This window comes from Eleutherodactylus coqui, chromosome 13 (assembly GCF_035609145.1).
Source record: "Eleutherodactylus coqui strain aEleCoq1 chromosome 13, aEleCoq1.hap1, whole genome shotgun sequence".
Lineage (NCBI taxonomy): Eukaryota > Metazoa > Chordata > Amphibia > Anura > Eleutherodactylidae > Eleutherodactylus > Eleutherodactylus coqui.
This window is the reverse complement of record NC_089849.1, coordinates 121,518,343-121,538,639: the sequence shown is the minus strand read 5'-3', so window position 1 is coordinate 121,538,639 and position 20,297 is coordinate 121,518,343. Positions and strand designations below refer to the sequence as shown.

Here is a 20,297-nt window from a genome sequence, read left to right as displayed (position 1 = left end):
CAAAAAAAAACCTGCTGGACAGTTGCAAGAATAAGTGAACCCTTTGGAATTACCTGAATTTCTGCATTGATCATTTATAAAGTGTTGTCTAGTTGTTGTTAATGTTACAATCCTACACAAACAATTGTAGGTTGTATGTTTCATTTTTCTTTTTTTAAACACCCACAGTACAGGAAAAAAAGGTAAGTGAACCCTTGATTTTAATAACCTGAAACCCTCTTATCAGCAATCACCATCACCAAAAGTTTCATGTAGCTGCAAATAAGATTTACCTAATGTTGGGAAGGAATTTGCATAATGTGTTTCAGTTCACCAATATTTCTGGGGTGCCTTGCATGCGCAGCCATCTTAAGGTCAGCCACTCCATCGCAATTATGGTTAAAAGAGTTGTCCGATTTATAGAACCCCTGTTACCGGGTTCCCCAAGCTTTAAAATCAAAAAATCGGTGATTACTTACCTTCTCCCCATTCATCCACCTTCACCAGCTCGTCTCTGCTGTCTGTGACGTCCCGTAAACCTGCTGTAGCATCCATTGACCGTTCTCAGCCATGATAGCCGAGTGCTGTCATTGGCTGCTGCAGCTGGTTTGTAGACTGGCTCAACCTGTAAAGTGACAACACAGCAGAGGACGAAAGGGGTGCGAGGAGAGGTGAATAACCACAGATCTTTTTTTATTATAAGGCATGGGGGACCCCGTGAAAGGGATGTCCTAAACTTAACCACTTTGAGGTTAGAGCTCTGACTTGGCAATTCCAAAACACAAATCTTCTCTGTCAACCATTTCTTAGTTGATTTAGACCCAATTCAGACCTTGTCATTGTTTCCATTCAGGGGCCTGCCAGAGTGTTTGCTTAAAATCCCGAAAAGGGGACCTCTGGATGGAACCTTTCATTAGCCATTATTGAAAACTGCTGAAACGGACACCAATAATGTCTCCATTTCGGTAGGTTTCTTTTAATTTGTGATATTTTTGTGCCAGAAAGAATAGCATGGTGGACTGCAACTGCTGGAAACTAAATGAGACCTGCTGAACCTGAGACCTATTTGTGTCTGTTATTTTCAATAACTGTTAAAATAGATTCCGTCGAATTTCCGTCCAGCAGTGCCCTTTTTGGAATTTTAAACATCCCGATGGGACCCCTGATCGGAGCCAATAATTAGGTTTAAGCAGAGCTTTATTTGTGTACTTTTGGTCAGTGTCTTGCTGTATCACTCAACATTTCCTCAGCTTGAAGGTATAAACTGCTGCCTTTAAATAAAATGCTGCGACACACCTTAAAATTGACTGGTCCCAAAATGATCGTAGCAAGACCCTGAGGCAGCAAAGTGTCCCCAAACCATTAGGCTTCATAGTTGGGATGAGGTTTTGGTGTTGGTGTACAGTGTTTTTTCTTATCCGAAAATAGCAGTGTGCATTTGTGCTAAATTCCACTTTGTCTCTTCTGACCTCCAGGGTCATTGGGTCCAACCCCCTGTTCAGTGCAGGATTCACTAAATCATCCCAGACAGATATTTGTCCTGCCTTTGTTTGAACACTTCTATTGAAGAAGAACTCCCCACCTCCCATGATAACCTGTTCCACTGCTTGATCACCCTCACTGTCAGAAAGTTTTTTCTAATATCTAATCTGTGTCTCCTCCCTTTCATTTTCATCCCATTGCTTCTAGTCTTTCCTTGTGCAAATGAGAGTAGGGCTGATCCCTCTGCATTGTGACAACCCTTCAGATATTTGTAGACAGCTATTAAGTCTCCTCTCAGCCTTCTTTTTTGCAAGCTAAACATTCCCAGATCCTTTGGCTGAATGACAACTGGCTGAGTGATCATACTCAAAGAGTGGTCATAAATGGCTGCACATCCAAGTGGAAGAATGTATCAAGTGGGAACCACAAGGCTCTGTCCTAGGCCCAGTGTGGTTCAACATTTTTATAAATGATCTGGAGGAGGGAATTTATGGAAAACTGATCAAATTTGCTGACGACACAAAGCTAGGAGGGATAGCGAACACTAGGGAAGATAGGGAGTATTCAAAAAGATCTAGAAAAGCTTGAACAGTGGGCAGCGACTAACAGAATGGTATTTAACAAGGAGAAATGCATACATCGGGGCAAGAAAAATAAAAAAAGCACATACAGAATGGGAGGAATTGGGCTAAGCAGCAGCACATGTGAAGACTTGGGTATTCCCCTCTACAGTTCTGGGCACCCCACTTCAAAAAGACAGACAAACTGGAGCAAGTTCAGGCCTTAACATGCCCTCAGAACGTTTGTATGTCAGGCTTTGTATGCTTTTTGTTAATGGTCAAAGAACCCGTAGAGCTTACACTTCCAGTCTTATCGCCTTAATTGAAACTCTTTTTGCCAATTAGCTTTTGGAGACCACAGAGATTCACTTATCTTTTCTGTGCCCACTGTTGATGTTTACTCAATGTGCTTAAAAAAAAAAAAATAACGGTATAAGCAGGGGCATAACTATGCGATTGCACCCAGGACCCTTAGGGGACCCAAAAGGCCTCTCTTCTCCATATAGGGGGCCTATTAGTATGAGTAAAGCATTATAGATGGGGGGCCCTGTTACAGATTTTTAATTGGGGCCCTGAATCTTCAAGTTGCACCTCTTGGTAAGGGTACAGATGGGGGGCAGCTAGCTGAAATTTTGCACCCGGTCCCTGAGCCTTTAGTTACGCCCCTGGGTATAAGTATTTATTACTTTAAATAGATTGTGTTTGTCCTTATTTGGCTTGGATTACAATCAGACCACATTTAATTAGTAATCAATGCTGAAATCCAGATAATGCCAAAGGGTTCATTAACTTTTGCAACTGTTTAGGTGGATATGGTACAGGCTGATCCTCTGCTATCTATATATATATAAAATTGAATGTATGTCTGCGTGCGTGTCTGTCTGTCTGTCTATTTGTCCTTTATGCGCTACTACACCATTCATCCGATCGCCATGAAACTTTGGGAAGTTGTTGAGTACACTCCTGGGAAGATTATAGGCATAGTACAATTATGTTATGATAAATGGCGCGCGTGCGAGCGTCGTCGACGGTTACGCCCCCTGACGTAGATCGTTTGATTTCCATCACTGCCACTAATTCTCTCACTTCGCGATGTCGTAGAAACATGAAATTTGGCACGAGCATTGATTATGTCATAAATAGGAAAAGTTAATGGGTCCCAACTCGATTATTCAGTTCTAAGCACCAAAGCGTCCAAATTTTACGTACGGAATCTAATTTTCTCACTTCCCAATGTCATAGAAACTTGAAATTTGGCATGAGCATTGATTATGTCATAAATAGGAAAAGTTAATAGGTCCCAACTCAATTATTCAATTCTAAGCGCAAAAGAATTAGCGTCCAAATTTTACGTACGGAATCTTATTCTCTCACTTCCCAATGTCATAGAAACTTGAAATTTAGAACGAGCATTGATTATGTCATAATTAGGAAAAGATAGTGAGTCCCAACTCGATTATTCGATTCTAAGCGCAAAAGAATTAGCGTCCAAATTTTACGTACGGAATCTAATTTTCTCACTTCCTAATGTCATAGGAACATAATATTTGGCACGAGCATTGATTATGTCATAAATAGCAAACGTTTAAGGGTCCCAGCTCGATTATTCAATTCTAAACGCCAAAGAATTAGCGTCCAAATTTTACGTACGCAATCTAATTTTCTCCCTTTCCAATGTCATAGAAACTTGAAACTTGGCACAAGCATTGATTATGTCATAAATAGGTAAAGTTAATGGGTCCCAACTCGATTATTCAATTCTAAGCGCCAAAGAATTAGCGTCCAAATGTTACGTACGGAATCTAATTTTCTCGCTTCCCAATGTCACGGAAACTTGAAATTTGGCATGAGCATTGATTATGTCATAAATAGGAAAAGTTAATGGGTCCCAATTCAATTATTCAATTCTAAGCGCCAAAGAATTAGCGTCCAAATTTTATGTACGGAATCTAATTTTCTCACTTCCCAATGTCATAGAAACTTGAAATTTGGCATGAGCATTGATTATGTCATAAATAGGAAAAGTTAATAGGTCCCAACTCAATTATTCAATTCTAAGCGCAAAAGAATTAGCGTCCAAATTTTACGTACGGAATCTTATTCTCTCACTTCCCAATGTCATAGAAACTTGAAATTTAGAACGAGCATTGATTATGTCATAATTAGGAAAAGATAGTGAGTCCCAACTCGATTATTCGATTCTAAGCGCAAAAGAATTAGCGTCCAAATTTTACGTACGGAATCTAATTTTCTCACTTCCTAATGTCATAGGAACATAATATTTGGCACGAGCATTGATTATGTCATAAATAGCAAACGTTTAAGGGTCCCAGCTCGATTATTCAATTCTAAACGCCAAAGAATTAGCGTCCAAATTTTACGTACGCAATCTAATTTTCTCCCTTTCCAATGTCATAGAAACTTGAAACTTGGCACAAGCATTGATTATGTCATAAATAGGTAAAGTTAATGGGTCCCAACTCGATTATTCAATTCTAAGCGCCAAAGAATTAGCGTCCAAATGTTACGTACGGAATCTAATTTTCTCGCTTCCCAATGTCAAGGAAACTTGAAATTTGGCATGAGCATTGATTATGTCATAAATAGGAAAAGTTAATGGGTCCCAATTCAATTATTCAATTCTAAGCGCCAAAGAATTAGCGTCCAAATTTTATGTACGGAATGTAATTTTCTCACTTCCCAATGTCATAGAAACTTGAAATTTGGCACAAGCATTGATTATGTCATAAATAGGAAAAGCTAATGGGTCCCAACTCGATTATTCAATTCTAAGCGCAAAAGAATTAGCGTCCAAATTTTACGTATGGAATCTAATTCTCTCACTTCCTGATGTCATCTATTTATATAGAAAGGAATGTCTGTCTGTCCTTTTTGCGTTACTACACCATTCATTTAATTGCCATGAAACTTTGGGAAGTTGTTGAGTACACTCCTGGGAAGATTACTGGCATAGTGCAACTATCCTGCGAGCATCGTCGACAGTTATGCCCCCCAGACAAAGATCGTTTGATTTCCATCTCAAGCACAAAAGCAAAAGGCATTACGAGCAACGGGAGACGTGTTCAACTACAAAATGATGCATCCGCCGAACGTTTCGCAAGACAATTGCTGGATATTGAGAATGCTGAGGTAAAATGAAAGCTGTGCTGTGATTGGTTGCAATTTCTTATACTGCTGAGGTAAAATGAAAGCTGTGCTCTGATTGGTTGCTATTTCCTATACTGCTGAGGTAACATGAAAGCTGTGCTGTGATTGGTTGCTATATATTATCCCGCTGAGGTAACATGAAAGCTGTGCTGTGATTGGTTGCTATATATTATACTGCTGAGGTAACATGAAAGCTGCTGTGCTGTGATTGGTTGTTATATATTATACCGCTGAGGTAACTTGAAAGCTGCGCTGTGATTGGTTGTTATCTAGATATATAAAAACGAATGTATGTATGTCTGTCTGTCTTCGCGGCAACGCGCGACGGGTACGCTAGTCTTGAATAAATGCCGATTGACATAATGGCATGTCGGCTGATGCTAGGTCCTCTGTTCACATTCGGCAGAGAACTGGTGACAGGGAAAAACAGTCATTACTACAGTCATCATCCCCATAAAAATGCGTTCCTCAGCTGCACAGCCCTGAGAGATGTACCACCAACCAACAACCATTTCTTTGCTAGCATAAAAGAAACAAATCGGACAGAGAACGGAACAAGTCTTTGAATGTTCCCTGATCGCCGACCTATTTAGATGGGCGAATGATCCGGGCTGGACAGTAAGGACAAAAATTCTTGAGACAGTACCCTCTGTAAAAGGGCCTTACTGTCTCAAGAATTTTTGTTCATAAGCCCTTCTGCTGCTTGTCCTATATCCCGCTTGACATTGGGCGCCTGCTGTCTTCCCCCACATGTTGCATGTAAGCCCAAACCACTTGAAATCGTACTCTTCTACACCAAACAATTGTTCGAGCGAGCGAATGTTCAGAAACTTCACTCGTGCGGCCTGTTTTTATAGGCAGATATATAGTTTGTGCGTTCACTCGCTAAATCGTCATTCACATTCCGTGTACTAGTGAATGAGAACGACTAACTGATGGGTATTTAAATCGAGCGATTAGCGAATGAGCCAACAATTATTTTCATACCTGCATAACATGAGCGATAAATTAATAAAGCGTTCATCGTTCGCTTGTCGGCCATGTTTACACTGATTGAGATCATTCGCTTGTCGGCCATGTTTACACTGATTGAGATCGTTTTTTTTTCGCTTGATTAAATTATTTTTTTCAATAATCGTTCCATGTAAAAGGGCCTTAAGACGGTCCACACTGTACTTAGGCTTTGACATCGCTTACCTTGTTATCCACTTCAGGACCAATGAAGTGTGTATGGAGCGGGCTCATGAGCGGAGTCTGTGTCTGACTGCTGCCATCGGAGTTAGTTCGTAGCAGCAGATAACCATTTAGGGGGGCATTGAAATCTCTGATCCTAAAGTGGTTTAATGCTCAATCATCTAACCACATGCGACGTTCTTTACCCTTCCTAGAGTGCTGCACAGAGCAATTATTTACTCGTTAAAGGGGTTGTCCCGCGGCAGCAAGTGGGTCTATACACTTCTGTATGGCCATATTAATGCACTTTGTAATGTACATTGTGCATTAATTATGAGCCATACAGAAGTTATAAGAAGTTTTATACTTACCTGCTCCGTTGCTGGCGTCCTCGTCTCCATGGTGCCGACTAATTTTTGGCCTCTAATGGCCAAATTAGCCGCGCTTGCGCAGTCCGGGTCTTCTGCTGTCTTCAATGGGGCCGCTCGTGCAGAATGCCGGCTCCGTGTAGCTCCGCCCCGTCACGTGCCGATTCCAGCCAATCAGGAGGCTGGAATCGGCAATGGACCGCACAGAAGAGCTGCGGTCCACGGAGGGTGCAGACCCCGGCGGCCATCTTCAGCAGGTGAGTATGAAGACGCCGGACCGCCGGGAATCAGGTAAGCACTCTCCGGTTTGTTTTTTTAACCCTTGCATCGGGGTTGTCTCGCGCCGAATGGGGGGGGTTAAAAAAAAAAAAAAACCCGTTTCGGTGCGGGACAACCCCTTTAATTCTTATTGTTTTCTCAGTGGTGCATACAGGCCTATTGCACAGCTAGTACATGTGCATCAAGACCACTTATGCAGAAGAAACCCACTGGAACTCGAGTAGCGCATAAAGATTCTACGTGAATGTTAACGTGCCTTTAGACGGAACGGGTATTGTTCAAATGAGCAAATGTGACCGATAATCGTTCAGGGTAAAAGCAGCCAACAGTCGGCCGACAAACAATAAGATTTCACTTTTCGTTCATCGTCCCTGTTCTACAGTCATTAAAATAATTGTTGGCTCGTTCACTTATCGTCTGACTTAAACAGCAGTCGTTCTCACTTAGAGCAAATGTAAAAGACTGAACGATTCACATTTGGACAACTTAACTATGTATCTGCCTGTTTAACCCCTTCCCGCTCCAGGACGTACATTTACGTCCTGGAGCGTCGGGGTATGTATGCAGAGAAGTTGCGGTGTGACCTCTCTGCATACAGCGCGGGCATCAGCTGTTTATTACAGCTGACACCTGTGGGCAAAAGAAGCAATCGGCCGATTGCGACTATTAACCCTTTAAATGCCGCTGTCAATTCTGACAGCGGCATTTAAAGCCCCTGAACGCTGTTCAGGGGGTACTGTGCGGCCCCCCCCACGGTGAGATCGGGGTGGCCGTGCAGGTGTCATGGCTGCCGGGGGCCTTCTGAAAGGCTCCAGGGCTGCCTTAAGAGACTGCCTATCAAGCCATCCCCGTGGGGTGGCTTGATAGGCTCCCTGTCAGAATGCAGTATGACATAATGTTAGCATTACGTCATATTGCAGGAGCGATCAAAGTATCGCATATTGTAGTACCCCAGGAGGACTTAAAAGTAAAGTTTAAAAAAAGCAATAAAGTTTTTTTTAATTGTAAAAAAAAAAAAAAAAAAAGAAGTTAGTTTAAATCACCCCCCTTTTGCTATAGCTCTAATTAAAAAGTCTAAATAATAAAATAAAAAATACATATTTGGTATCGCCGCGTCCGTAAAAGTCCGATCTATCAAAGTAGCACATTATTTACAGCGCACGGTGAACATCATCTGAAAAAAAAAAAAAGAACGCCAGAAATGCACTTTTTCAGTCACCTTGTCTCCCAGAAAAACGCAATAAAGAGCGATCAAAAAGTCGTATGTATTTCGAATGAGTACTAATGGAAACTACAGGACATCCGGCAAAAAATGAGCCATCGCTGAACTACGTTGACAGAAAAAAAAAAAGTTATTGCGCGCACAAGATGACCGCAGAAAATAATTGAAAACATTTAAATGTCTTTAAAAAAAAGGGGGGAAGTATAGTAAAAAAAACTATACAAGTTTGGTGCGCTGTAGAAACAAGACACAACGAAAGATGGCGGAATGTTTTTTTTTTTCATTTTACTCCACTTAGAATTTTTTTTACGTTTTTCAGTACATTATATGGTACACTAAATAGCAGCATTGGAAACTACAACTCGTCCCACAGTCCCACAGTAAACAAGCCCTCATACAGCGACGGTGATGGATAAATAAAGGAGTTATGATTTTTTTAAACGGGGGGGAAGAGAAAAAAACGAAAATGGGGGGGGGGGGGGAAAGGGCCGCGTCATGAAGGGGTTAAACAGGCTCCGCGAGAGCGACCGGTACTGGTTCGTCTAAAAGGACCCTTAATCTAGTAGGATTCGAATACTGAACCACATATTGTTTGCTGAAACTTTGTATTTACTTTCGGCAGGTTTTCCACTTCATGAAGATGGAGAAAGACAGAAATCAAATGACTGACAGGATATTAAATCTGACACTAGAGATCATCTACCTACTGACTGGAGAGGTGAGACCACATGACATCACTTTTAACTATTTGGGAAAAAAATAAAGAATCTGCATAGTTAATAAAACCAATCTAAGAACCTTATGAAAGAGCCTGTGAAACAGAAGAAGGCAATCATCTTAAAGGGGTTTTCCAGGACTTATCACGAGTTTAGGTCATCAATAGTTGATCGGCAGGCTTCCGCTATTAGGGGCCCCCAGTGATCCGCTGTTACCAGGACAGCTACGAGCGCAGATGGAGCCGGACGATGAGAGCTCCGTCCATGTCGCAGCAGCGGTTTGGATTGGTAAATGCATATGCAGCTCCGATTGCATTCAATGACCCCGTCGTTGAGCTAACTATTGATGAGCTATCCTCAGGATGAGAAAACCCCTTTAACCGATCATGGAGATTGTCCTGCTGCCTCCTACTGGAGACTCTGCTGCATGTTTGTATCTTTATAAAGCAAAATGCTTCCTAAGTTACCTGGTAAATAATACATGCGCTACAGATTGCATTGCTCGTACTTTACTTTTGCCCTTGAAAGCTCTGTCTCTTCTAACTCTCCAGGACTATGTACCTGCAAAAAAGTCAGGTGAGCTTGTTACCCCAAGCAATTGTCCCCGTGTGTCAGGAGAAGCAAGCAGGACCCAGAGCCCAAGCACAGTGTCTCCTACTCACTCACAGACACCGGAGGAATGCAATGAAAAGAAGATCCTGGAACTCACCAACAAGATCATTCAGCTGCTGACCGGAGAGGTGGGCACCGCTGGGGATGATGGGATGAGGTATAGTAACACAAGGACAATAAATGTATCATTGTGTTGTCAGGTTCCTATAAGGTGTCAGGACGTCACTGTCTATTTCTCCCTGGAGGAGTGGGAGTATTTAGAAGGACACAAGGATCTCTATGGGGATGTCATGATGGAGACCCACCAGCTATTCACATCAGCAGGTAAATGGCTGTATATTGATGTTGAGTTTTGATGCTAGTTATGCTATCTTTCAGGTTGGAATCTCACCCGATGATCTTTACCAGAGCCGACATGGGGGGCGGAAGGTCACTTCAAAGAGACGTTCCATAGTTATAAACCTAACAATGTGTGTAAGCTTCCCCTTTTGTTCTACTTCCATGTGGTTCATCTTGTAACAATAGCAGAAAATGAGGGGAGGTGCAGCAACCCAAATAAGAAAACTGAAGATGTGGAATCTCTAATGACCGTGTGTAAACTAGATTCTTTAGTAGTAGAAGTTCTCTTTATCACAAGACCAGCCAACCCTGAAATAAAAAGCCTTCATGGTGTTAAAAAGTGCTAAAAACTTCATAAAAACAAGAGCAACCTGAGACAATAATAAGATTGCTCAACTTCTCTGTTTATTGTATAACCGGCATGTATTACACATCTCAAATCTATAATGCCTCGTCTTCAGTATTTCCTGGGGAGATGCGGTACATAGGATAAAAATGAAAATCAGTGACATGACAAGAATAATGAAAACAAAGGTTTGGTACCGTGTTAGCCAGTAGAGTACAATGTGATTGTTCCCAGCAAGACCAAGTAATCTTGTAGATATGATACCTTTTAATGGCTAACAAAAATACATGACGTTACAGTGAGCTTCCGAACCAACGCAGGGCTCTTCTTCAGGCTTAAATGGATTGGATTCCCCAGGATTTATGCGTGAATGGGAAGTGTGAGACATTTTCATGGCTAAACCGCTGAAGCGATTGAGGAGATTTGGCAGGGAGATAGCTGCATCTTGAGGAAGGACATTGGCTACGTTTTATCCTGAAAATGTATCCTGAAGACAGATTTATTTGGTGATACCTCCTCTTTGCCGCCGTGCAGCGAGAGGAAGGGAGTGCACATCATAAGCTAGGCCTCCCCAAACGGGCAGACACGTGAGGGTACTCGGCGTCGCCCGAGATTAAAACTTGAACGAAAGACACATCAACATGGATTGAGATTTTAAAGAAAATCTGTGTTGCCTATAGCAACCAATCACAGCGCAGCTTTTGTTTTACCACAGCTGTGTAAAAAAAATGGTTTCCTTTTGGTAATCCTATTTCTTATCCATTTTTGGTCTTTTAATGTGCCGCACTAGTTAGATCTAGTGCGTAGCTCTAGCAGAGCTCGAGCGGCGGAAATTACTAGAACCCAAGAATCTGATGGCCTCGCTGAGGCAAGAAGGCATCAACTAACTGAAAGGCAAGCTGCTCTTAGAGCAGTAGAGACCCCGGAGCAGTCACAGGCCCGTCGGACTTTAGATTATGAGTGCCACATGTCTCTTAGAGCTGAAGATACAATGGAGCAATCTCAGGTCCGTTGGACTTTAAATTATGACTTTTATGCTTATCTCAGAACTACAATCTCAGTTCCGCCGAACCCTAGATGCTGACTGTCACGCATCTCTAAGCTTGAGATACATTGGAGCGATCTCAGAGTCGCAAAACTTTTAGATGCTCACCGTCATACATCTTTTGGAGTTACAGACATTGGCACAATCTCAGGCCGCCGGACCTTAGATGCTCAGCGTCGCGCATCTCTAAGAGCTGGCAAGACATTGGAGCAATCTGAAGCCGGCCGGACCTTACACGCTTAGCATCGCGCATCCATTAGAGATGCCGAGACCCTAGAGCAAACTCTGGCACATCAGATTTTAGATGCTGAGCGTCACATGTCTGACAGCTGCAGAGACGCTTGAAGACTCAGTAAGACGACGTGCTTCATTTGCTGAGCAACAGAAAGGAGATGTGCGTTTGTATGTAGCAAGTAGGAGCCTTTTAATTATGCCACATTTCGTTATGACCCATTGATTGACTATTTTAATCATGAATTAATAATCCTAGGAAGAATGAATAAAAAATGTCGGCATTGCGAAGCTCTAAAGTGGAAGGTGGAAACTGTTGGTATCTGTTATGGTGAGAAAACCTTGCTTCCATCACTAGGCAAGTCAGAGGAACCTCTAAAAACTCCTACTTTTGTACGATTGCAGTGTATCACTGCGTTGGTAAATAAACGTAGGAAATACAATTCATGCTTCCAGATGATGTCATTTGGTATGGATAGGTAAGTCATAAGGCCTGGTTTTTCACTTACTTTCACAATCCAAGGTCATATTGGCTCTTTGCTTCCTACAGATATCAGCAATATAAGTTCTTACAGATTTATTTCATGGGAGATGAAAATCTCGAAGCAGACCGCAGATGTCAAAATATTCGAGGGGTTGAAAAAGATACTGTTCTAAAAATCCAAAGAATGTTGCATGAACATAACTATCTTATCACCACTTACAAAACTGCTTCGGACAGAATACCAGGAGAAGATTATAAATTTGTGACGCACCCAGACAGTTCGCCAAGTGGGGAACACGAAAGACAATATAACACACCATAGATAAATGAAGTCATAGCCGTTACATGCCAACAGTTTGCAACCCATGATATCGTTTTGCATGCCTGTGATGCCAGATTAACCAGGGTGCCTGATATACATAAATATTAGGACTCATTACAATACGGCCTGTTTTAAGTAGGGGCAGATGAAATAAATGCATGTTTAAAGCCGAAGGAGAAATTGTAGAGTATCTGTCAGTGGATAATGTTATGGCCACTGAACAAGTCACCTCATACTTTTGAGTTCCTTAACTCTTTGGAATTGTTAGGAGTGCCTTCCCATTAGCTGAGGTTAAAAGTTGGCGTTCTGGTCCTCTTAATGCATAATCTTGATGTACCAAAACTGCAACAGCACACGATTACAAATTACACACCTGGGGTGAAATATTGTAAGAGACATTATTATGACTGGAATAGCAAAAAGGAGAAAGTGTTTTCCACGCATTTTGATTAATACTGACAGATTTGCCTTTTCAGTTCAAAAGGCTGCAATTCCCTCTAAAAAATAGCATTTGTGATGACTATCAATAAGGCTCAAGGGCAAACACTTAAGGTAGCAGGTGTACATTTAGAAAAAACATGTGTTTCTTATTGGTGTGCTCATGTGTATACAGCGTACAAAACCTTTTATATCCTAGCAAAGATGACAAGACCAAAAATGTAGTGTATTGCAGTTACATTTCTTTCACTATTTAAACTTTTTATGTTTCAATAAAAGCAAAACACAGATTAGATTTTTAAAAAAATACAAATTCCATGTGGATGAAGTCACGGGTAACAAGCTACCGTGTTTCCCCAAAATAAGACACGGTCTTATATTAATTTTTGCCCCAAAAGAGGCACTGTGTCTTATTTTCAGGGGTGTCTTATAATAGTCACCTAGTAGACTGCGTTCGGATTCCCCCATTGGTCTCTGTTGCTGCAGGCTTTCTGAACGCCGACAGAGCATTTCTTCCTTGTAGTGGGGCTGGAATTTCCTGCCTCCAGCAAGTGATTGCTCTGATTAGTTCATCGAGCGGCGCCTCAGCCAATCCGAGACGGCGCTCGATGAACCAGTCGGAGCAATCGCTTGCTGGAGGCGGAATATTTGTACCCCGCTAACAGGAAGAAATGCTCTGTCAGCATTCAGGACTACACGGAAGCCTGCAGCAGCGCCACAGCCCGGCGTGAGGGACCCGAACACCGTCTACTAGGTGGGTATTTTAATTTTTTTAATGTAGTGTAGCTGGGGCTTATTTTCAGGGGAGGGCTTATATTTTAAGCTCCCCAAAAATCAGGGTAGGGCTTATTATCGGGATATGCCTTACTGTGTTTTCCCGATAATAAGACCCAAAATAATACAACTAGTAGTCTGGATGCAATGAAATCAAATGGATACAATTTAAACGAAACCTGACAACATCCAATGATTTAGAGGTAATTCTTGTTAAACTGAAGTAGCTGTTTAATACAGAGTTGTTCGTAGCAGAGAGCTGGCCATCAAAAACTAGTGTAATAAAGTCACTGTTTATACCGGTGTATTCACACACAAACATTCTTAGTATAGCTTTATGCTCCTATTAGAACATTTTGTGTCTTTTTACTTTTGCATTCCGTTTTTTATCAAGGCTAATTACTCACGCTTTTAATATGTGTGCTAGAGAATTCATATCCTCTTGGTTTGCTCCAATAAAGATATTTTGTGTTTTTAATGTTTGTTTTTAAAGGGGTTTTCCAGGCAGCGCTCACCTTCGGTGTTGGGATTCACCAGGGTTGGAGCGGAAACCACTGCGCCGACCCCTGTGTAGTGGCCAGCGCTTGTAATTGCAGGTGCAGCTTTCGGTGAAATCAATGGGACCCTAGCCTGCAATTACAAGCTCTAGCCACCACACGGGTCGAAGCAGCAGCTTCCGCTCCGACCCTCGGTGTATCCCAACATTTACAGTTGGTGCTGCCTGGAAAACCCCTTTTAAGTTTTTATGCAGCAAGCGATTTAAAAGATTTATTATGCTGGTCTTAAGACGGCCAGCTCTCTGCAACGTATAATTCGGTATTAAATAGCTACTTCAGTTTGACAATAAAACATATAAATTGTCTTATTTTATTTTGTACCTATTACTTTATATTCGCTTTCATAGACTCATAGAATGGTAGAGTTGGAAAGGACCCTCCAGAGTCATCGGGTCCAACTCGGTGCAGGATTCACTAAATCATCCCAGACAGATATTTGTCCAGCCTTTGTTTGAAGACTTCCATTGAAGGAGAACTCCCCACCTCCCATGATAACCTGTTCCACTCATTGATCACCCTCACTGTCAGAAAGTTATTTTCAAATATCTAATCTGTGTCTCCTCCCTTTCCGTTTCATCGCATTGCTTCTAGTCTTTCCTTGTAAAAATGAGAATAGGGCTGATCCCTCTGCACTGTGACAGCCCTTCAAATATTTGTAGACAGCTATTAAGTCTCCTTTCAGCCTTCATTTTTGCAAGCTATAAATTCCCAGATCCTTTAAGCCAGGGATCCCCAACTCCAGTCCTCAGGGACCACCAACAGGTCGTGTTTTCAGGATCTCCTATGGTAAGAAAACCTGTGGCAATTTCTGAGGCACCAACAATAATTACATCACCTGTGCAACACTGAGGAAATCCTGAAAACATGCCATTGTTGGCGGTTCCTGAGGGTACTGGAGTTGGGGAACAAGTCTTTTTCACATGTGCTGCTACTTAGCCCAATTCCTCCCATTCTCTATGTGCTTTCTTCATTTTTCTTGCCCAGATGTAGAACTTTGCATTTCTCTTTGTTAAATACCATTTTATTAGTCGCTGCCCGCTGTGCAAGCCTTTCTAGATCTTTTTGAATACTCTCTCTTCCCTGATGTTAGCTATCCCTCCTAGCTTTGTATTTTCGGTAAATTTGATCAGTTTCCCATCAATTCTCTCCTCCATATCATTTATAATAATGTTGAACTACACGGCCTAGGATAGAGCCTTGGGGTACCCCACTTGATACATTCTTCCACTTAGATGTGCAGCCATTTATGACCACTCTTTGAGTACGATCACTCAGCTAGTTGTGAATCCACCTAACAGTTGCCTTTGTCAATCCCATATTTGGTCATTTTTCAATAAGTATGGTATGAGATACTTTGTCAAATGCTTTACTAAAGTCAAGATAAACTAGATCCACCGAATTTCCCTGATCAACCCAGTCGGTAATTCTGTCATAGAAGTAAATTAGATTAGTCTGGCATGACTTGTTTGTTACAAACCCATGCTGGCTGTGTTTAATTACTCCATTTTTATCCAAGGACTTGCATATATGATGTTTAATTATTTGTTCAAAGATCCCAGTATAGAAGATGGAGACATTTGCCCTTTTCCAATCTTCTGGGACTTCTCCTGTTCTCCAGGAATTTTCAAAGATTATGGCAAGTGGCTCAGCAATTATCTTCGCTGCTTCGTTTAGTATCCTAGGATGTAATTCATCTGGACCTTGAGACTTGAATTCATTTAAGTTAGCCAAGTGTTCCCTCACTATCTCTCGGCTTATAGATGACCTGCGTTCTTTTATTCCCCTAATAGCACAGGGAAGATCAGTTGATATGAGAGAAAACGGATACAAAATAGGAATTTAAAAGTTCGGCCTTCTCAACATCATTCTTAACTAGAGATGAGCGAACGTACTCGTTTCGAGTAATTACTCGATCGAGCATCGCTATTTTCGAGTACCTGGCTACTCGGGTGAAAAAATTCGGGGGGCGCCGGGGGTGAGCGGGGGGTTGCAGAGGGGAGTGGGGGGAGAGAGAGAGCTCCCTCGTGTTCCCCGCTGCTACCCCCGCTCCACCACGCCGCACCCCGGCGCCGCCGAATCTTTTTACCCGAGTAGCCAGGTACTCGAAAATCGCAATGCTCGATTGCGAAATCGCCCTTAACGAGTACGTTCGCTCATCTCTATTCTTAACCAATTACCGTTTTTCATCTTGTAAGCATCCAATAGCATCTTTGACTTTTCTTTTGCTTTTGACATACCCCCAAAATCCTTTTTTATTGCTTTTGGCCTCTGTTGCAAGCCTCAATTCATTATCAGCTTTAGCTTTTCTGACACTTGCCCTACAGTTTCTGCAGACAGCATTATATTCTTCTTTAGATATTCCCCCTCTTTCCATTTGATGGACATGTTTTTCTTTGTTTTTAGTATGTGTGCAAGTTCTGTGTTCATCCATCCTGGTCTCTTTAAATACTTCCAATTCTTCTGTCTTTTAGGGATTGTTAACGATTGTGCTTTGAGAATCTCATTGCACAATATTTCCCAACCTTCTTGGAAATTTCTGTCCTTAAGAACATCCAGCCATTGGATTCTTCCTATCCTCTTTCTGAGTCCATTAAAATCTGCCTTTCTGAAATCTAACCTTGAGCTCTAGGTTTTCTCAGGTCTTCCTCCCTTTTTTGTGCAAAATTCAAGGCTAGCATGATCACTGCCTACTAAGGTCCCAGCCACCTTTGCTTCCTCAACCATTTCCTTCCTGTTGGTAAGAATTGGGTCCAAGATAGCAGATCCCCTTGTTTTCTCTTCGACCTTTTGGAAGATAATGTTGTCAGCAAGAGCGCATAAGAATTTGTTGGATCCATTACTTTTACCTGAAAGAGATTCCCATCAAATGTCTGGGTTGGTAAAATCTCCCATGATCACTGTTGGGATTTTTTGAGAGCTTGGCCATCTAATGTAGAAAGAGTTCCTCCATATCTTCTGCTTGTCCAGGTGGCTTATAGTAAATGCCTACAATGGTGTCCTTTCTGTTGTTCTCTCCTTGTATTCTTACTTTAACATTTTCTACAGAACTCCCATGCTCTGATGTTTGAATCTATGTGGCGATGAATATTTTCCTAATATACAACGCAATACCTCCTCCCCTTTTTTTAGGTCTGCTTCTTCTAAATAAGTTGTACCCTTCAAGCTTTGTATTCCAATCATGTGTATCATTCCACCATGTTTCCGTGATGCCTATGACATCATATTTCTCTCCCTGTGTTAGGAGCTCAAATTCTCTTTGTTTGTTTCCCATGCTCTGTGTGATCTTTCATATCACCTGCCACGTGTTAGCTAATACATTTGCTAATTTGTATGTTTTCAGGAGTCCAAGTTAATTGTTAATGTTCGAGCATCGAGGAAACTTACAAATCACACACACTTTGAATGTGATTTGGAAGTCATCTGATTAATTTCACAAACTGCAGAGATATTTTTACAAAGACATTTGAAACGAGGCTACAACACGCCTCACATGTAATACTTAGAACTTCATTTTTTTATCATTGGTTATTAAAAACTCAACAAGAGTAGTGATCTCTCTTTAAAGGCAGGACTTCTCTCAGGCCGATTGGAACTGTTTCTCATGAGTTTTCTGTAAAATGGCCTTGCATTCTTGTGATAGACACAATAATATGAGCTAAATAAAGACAGTGAAAAGCTGTTATAATTGGAGGACAGGAAATGGTTTTCCTCACACATGTCCCACTTGTTTTCATATCATTGATTTTGGTCTTTAGTCTATTTCCCCAGCAAATAATGAGGAAGAGGCTTAATAGCCTTGAAATGTGTATATATGCTGGTTATAGAATAAACAGATATAGTTCATCTTGCTGAGTCATCAACGAGAGGAAAGTGGGGAAACTGAACAGAGTCTGACTAGTTGGCACATGTAGCAGGATGACCCTAGGAAGAACACAGGGTGCCCACATAATAAATATCTGCTATCAACAATTGACAAATGATAGTATAAAAGAATAGTGTTGATGTTGGAAAATAATTTCTTCCAACATCTGCTAAAAAAAAGTGAATCCACATACTCTGCACTATACAATTAGTATATTGTAGCTACTTTAACCCCTTAGTGACTGCCCCATAGTGTCTTTACGTCCTGCCGTTGCAGAAATGCAGTTTCTCGGTCACCCTGTCTCCCAGAAAAAATGCAAGAAAAAGCGATCCAAAAGTCGTATGAATTCCAGAACCATACCAACGTAAACTACAGGATATCTCGCAAAAAATGAGCCCTTGCACAATTACGTCAACGGAAAAATAAAGTTATTGCGCGCAGAAGATGACGGTAGAAAATAATTTTAAAAAAGTATGAAAAAATAAAAGTCGTACAGCAAAAAAAAACCTATACAGGTTTGGTATGGTAGTAATCATACTGACCCGTAGAATAAAGTTATGTCATTTTTGTTGCAGTTTGTGCGCCGTACAAACAAGACGCACTGAAGGATGGTGGAATGTCTTTTTTTGTTTGTTTGTTTGTTTTGTTTTACATTTAAAAGCTTTTCAGTCCATTATATGGTACATTAAATTGTACCCTTAAGAAATACAACAAGCCCTCATACAGCTATGTCAAAGGAGTTCCAATTTTTTTTTTAAAGGGGGAGGAAAAAACGAAAATGGGAAAAAAAGGGCCGTGTCATTAAAAGGTTACAAGTGTGGGGGGGGGGGCGGGGGACTAAAAAAGGTTGGTCACTAAGATGTTAAAGCAGTCATATTGTTTGTGTTTATTTATTTTTTCTCTCCAACAGATAATTTTGAAGCCAAAATTTCTCCTGGAGATTTTCACCCCACTTTTCATTCTCCTTACTACAGTGGTGAGAATAACAACTTTAATAAGTCTAATCTGAGACCAGAATTGTTGAAACTATATAAAACGATTGAAAGACCTGGAAAATCAGTAAGTGATGAATCGGAGGACTCTTCTTCTAGTGAAGATGATTTTCCAAACAGTGATCTTTACATACACACTCAATACACAGCTACTGATGCCCAAGCCTCCGAGTCCGACTCTAGTGATGAGGATGTAATTTATATATCCACAGAACACACTCAAGCAAAACGTCCTCCGATATTTAGGAGGGAAGATCCAATGCCACGGGATAAAGCAAGCCTATTACATGTCTACAACCCAAGAGCTTTAGTTTACAGACCAGCTCCTATTAAACAAATCCCTAAAATTAACAGCAACACCCAGAAAATGAATGCCATGTTAATAAAATATGGTGAGTTCAACAGGAATTTTCAAATGAAACCAACTCCACCCCCTCCTCGGCATTCCTTGCCTACAACCCGGAGACTGTTCACCTGCACTGAGTGTCCAAAGTTTTTCACTAGTAATTCAGAACTGACTAGACATCAGCGAGTTCACAAGAGAAAGAAACTTACTTGCTCCGATTGTGGGAAGCTTTTCCCATACAAGTCGCATCTGATTAGACACCAGAGCGTTCACACAGGGGAGAGAGCTTTTGTGTGCTCGGAATGTGGCGAGAACTTCCTCTGTAAATCCCACCTGGTGACACATCTAAGAACCCACACAAGAGAAAAGCCTCTCGTCTGTCAGGATTGTGGCAAACATTTCTCTTGTAACTCTGCTCTCATCACTCATCGGAGAATCCACACTGGAGAGAAACCCTTTGTTTGCCCTATCTGTGGGAAAGCTTTTGCTCAAAGTTCGAACCTTCTCTCACATCAGAGAGGGCACACTGGAGTGAAGAAGTTTATCTGTCGTGAATGCGGCAAGAGCTTTGCCCAGAAAAATGACCTGAATAGACATTTGAAAATCCATAGAGGTCAGATTGTTTTTCAACATATGTAGAACTTTTTGATTTTAAATAAAACCCGTTAACCTTTCAAGTACTTTTATGTTGTAAATTTTATATGGTAAGAAGTAGAAACTTTTTAGCAAGTTGTCCACAAGAGCAAATTTAACCCTTTCTAGTCCTGTGTCAGACATTGACTGACATTCAGATTTTCTTGCATAGCTTTAATGTCGGATGAGGTCCAACACCTATTTCTAATACTATGCAGGACAGCACAGCTTCAATGTCAGAAGCTGCTCTGCATATCTATGCTAAACTATACAGCTGCGCTGTTCCGCCTAGTGTAGAGGCCCATTTACACATACAGATATCTTTCAAAAGATTGAAAGATCAGCAATAGTTTTGCATATAGTACTAAT

At 41.3% G+C, this 20,297-nt stretch overlaps 1 protein-coding gene across 1 annotated transcript in view; it reads left to right on the top strand.

Annotated features, from left to right (window-relative positions):
- Positions 1-19,972, top strand: part of LOC136588109 (gastrula zinc finger protein XlCGF53.1-like) — a 32,272-nt gene extending 12,300 nt beyond the window's left edge. The window contains exons 2-5 of the mRNA XM_066587078.1: positions 8,854-8,949; positions 9,499-9,687; positions 9,760-9,883; positions 18,868-19,972. Coding sequence (XP_066443175.1) covers positions 8,866-8,949; positions 9,499-9,687; positions 9,760-9,883; positions 18,868-19,934 — 1,464 coding nt within the window. The 5' untranslated portion in view covers positions 8,854-8,865 and the 3' untranslated portion in view covers positions 19,935-19,972. The remainder of the gene's footprint in view (positions 1-8,853; positions 8,950-9,498; positions 9,688-9,759; positions 9,884-18,867) is intronic.
- Positions 19,973-20,297: the final 325 nt, after the last annotated feature.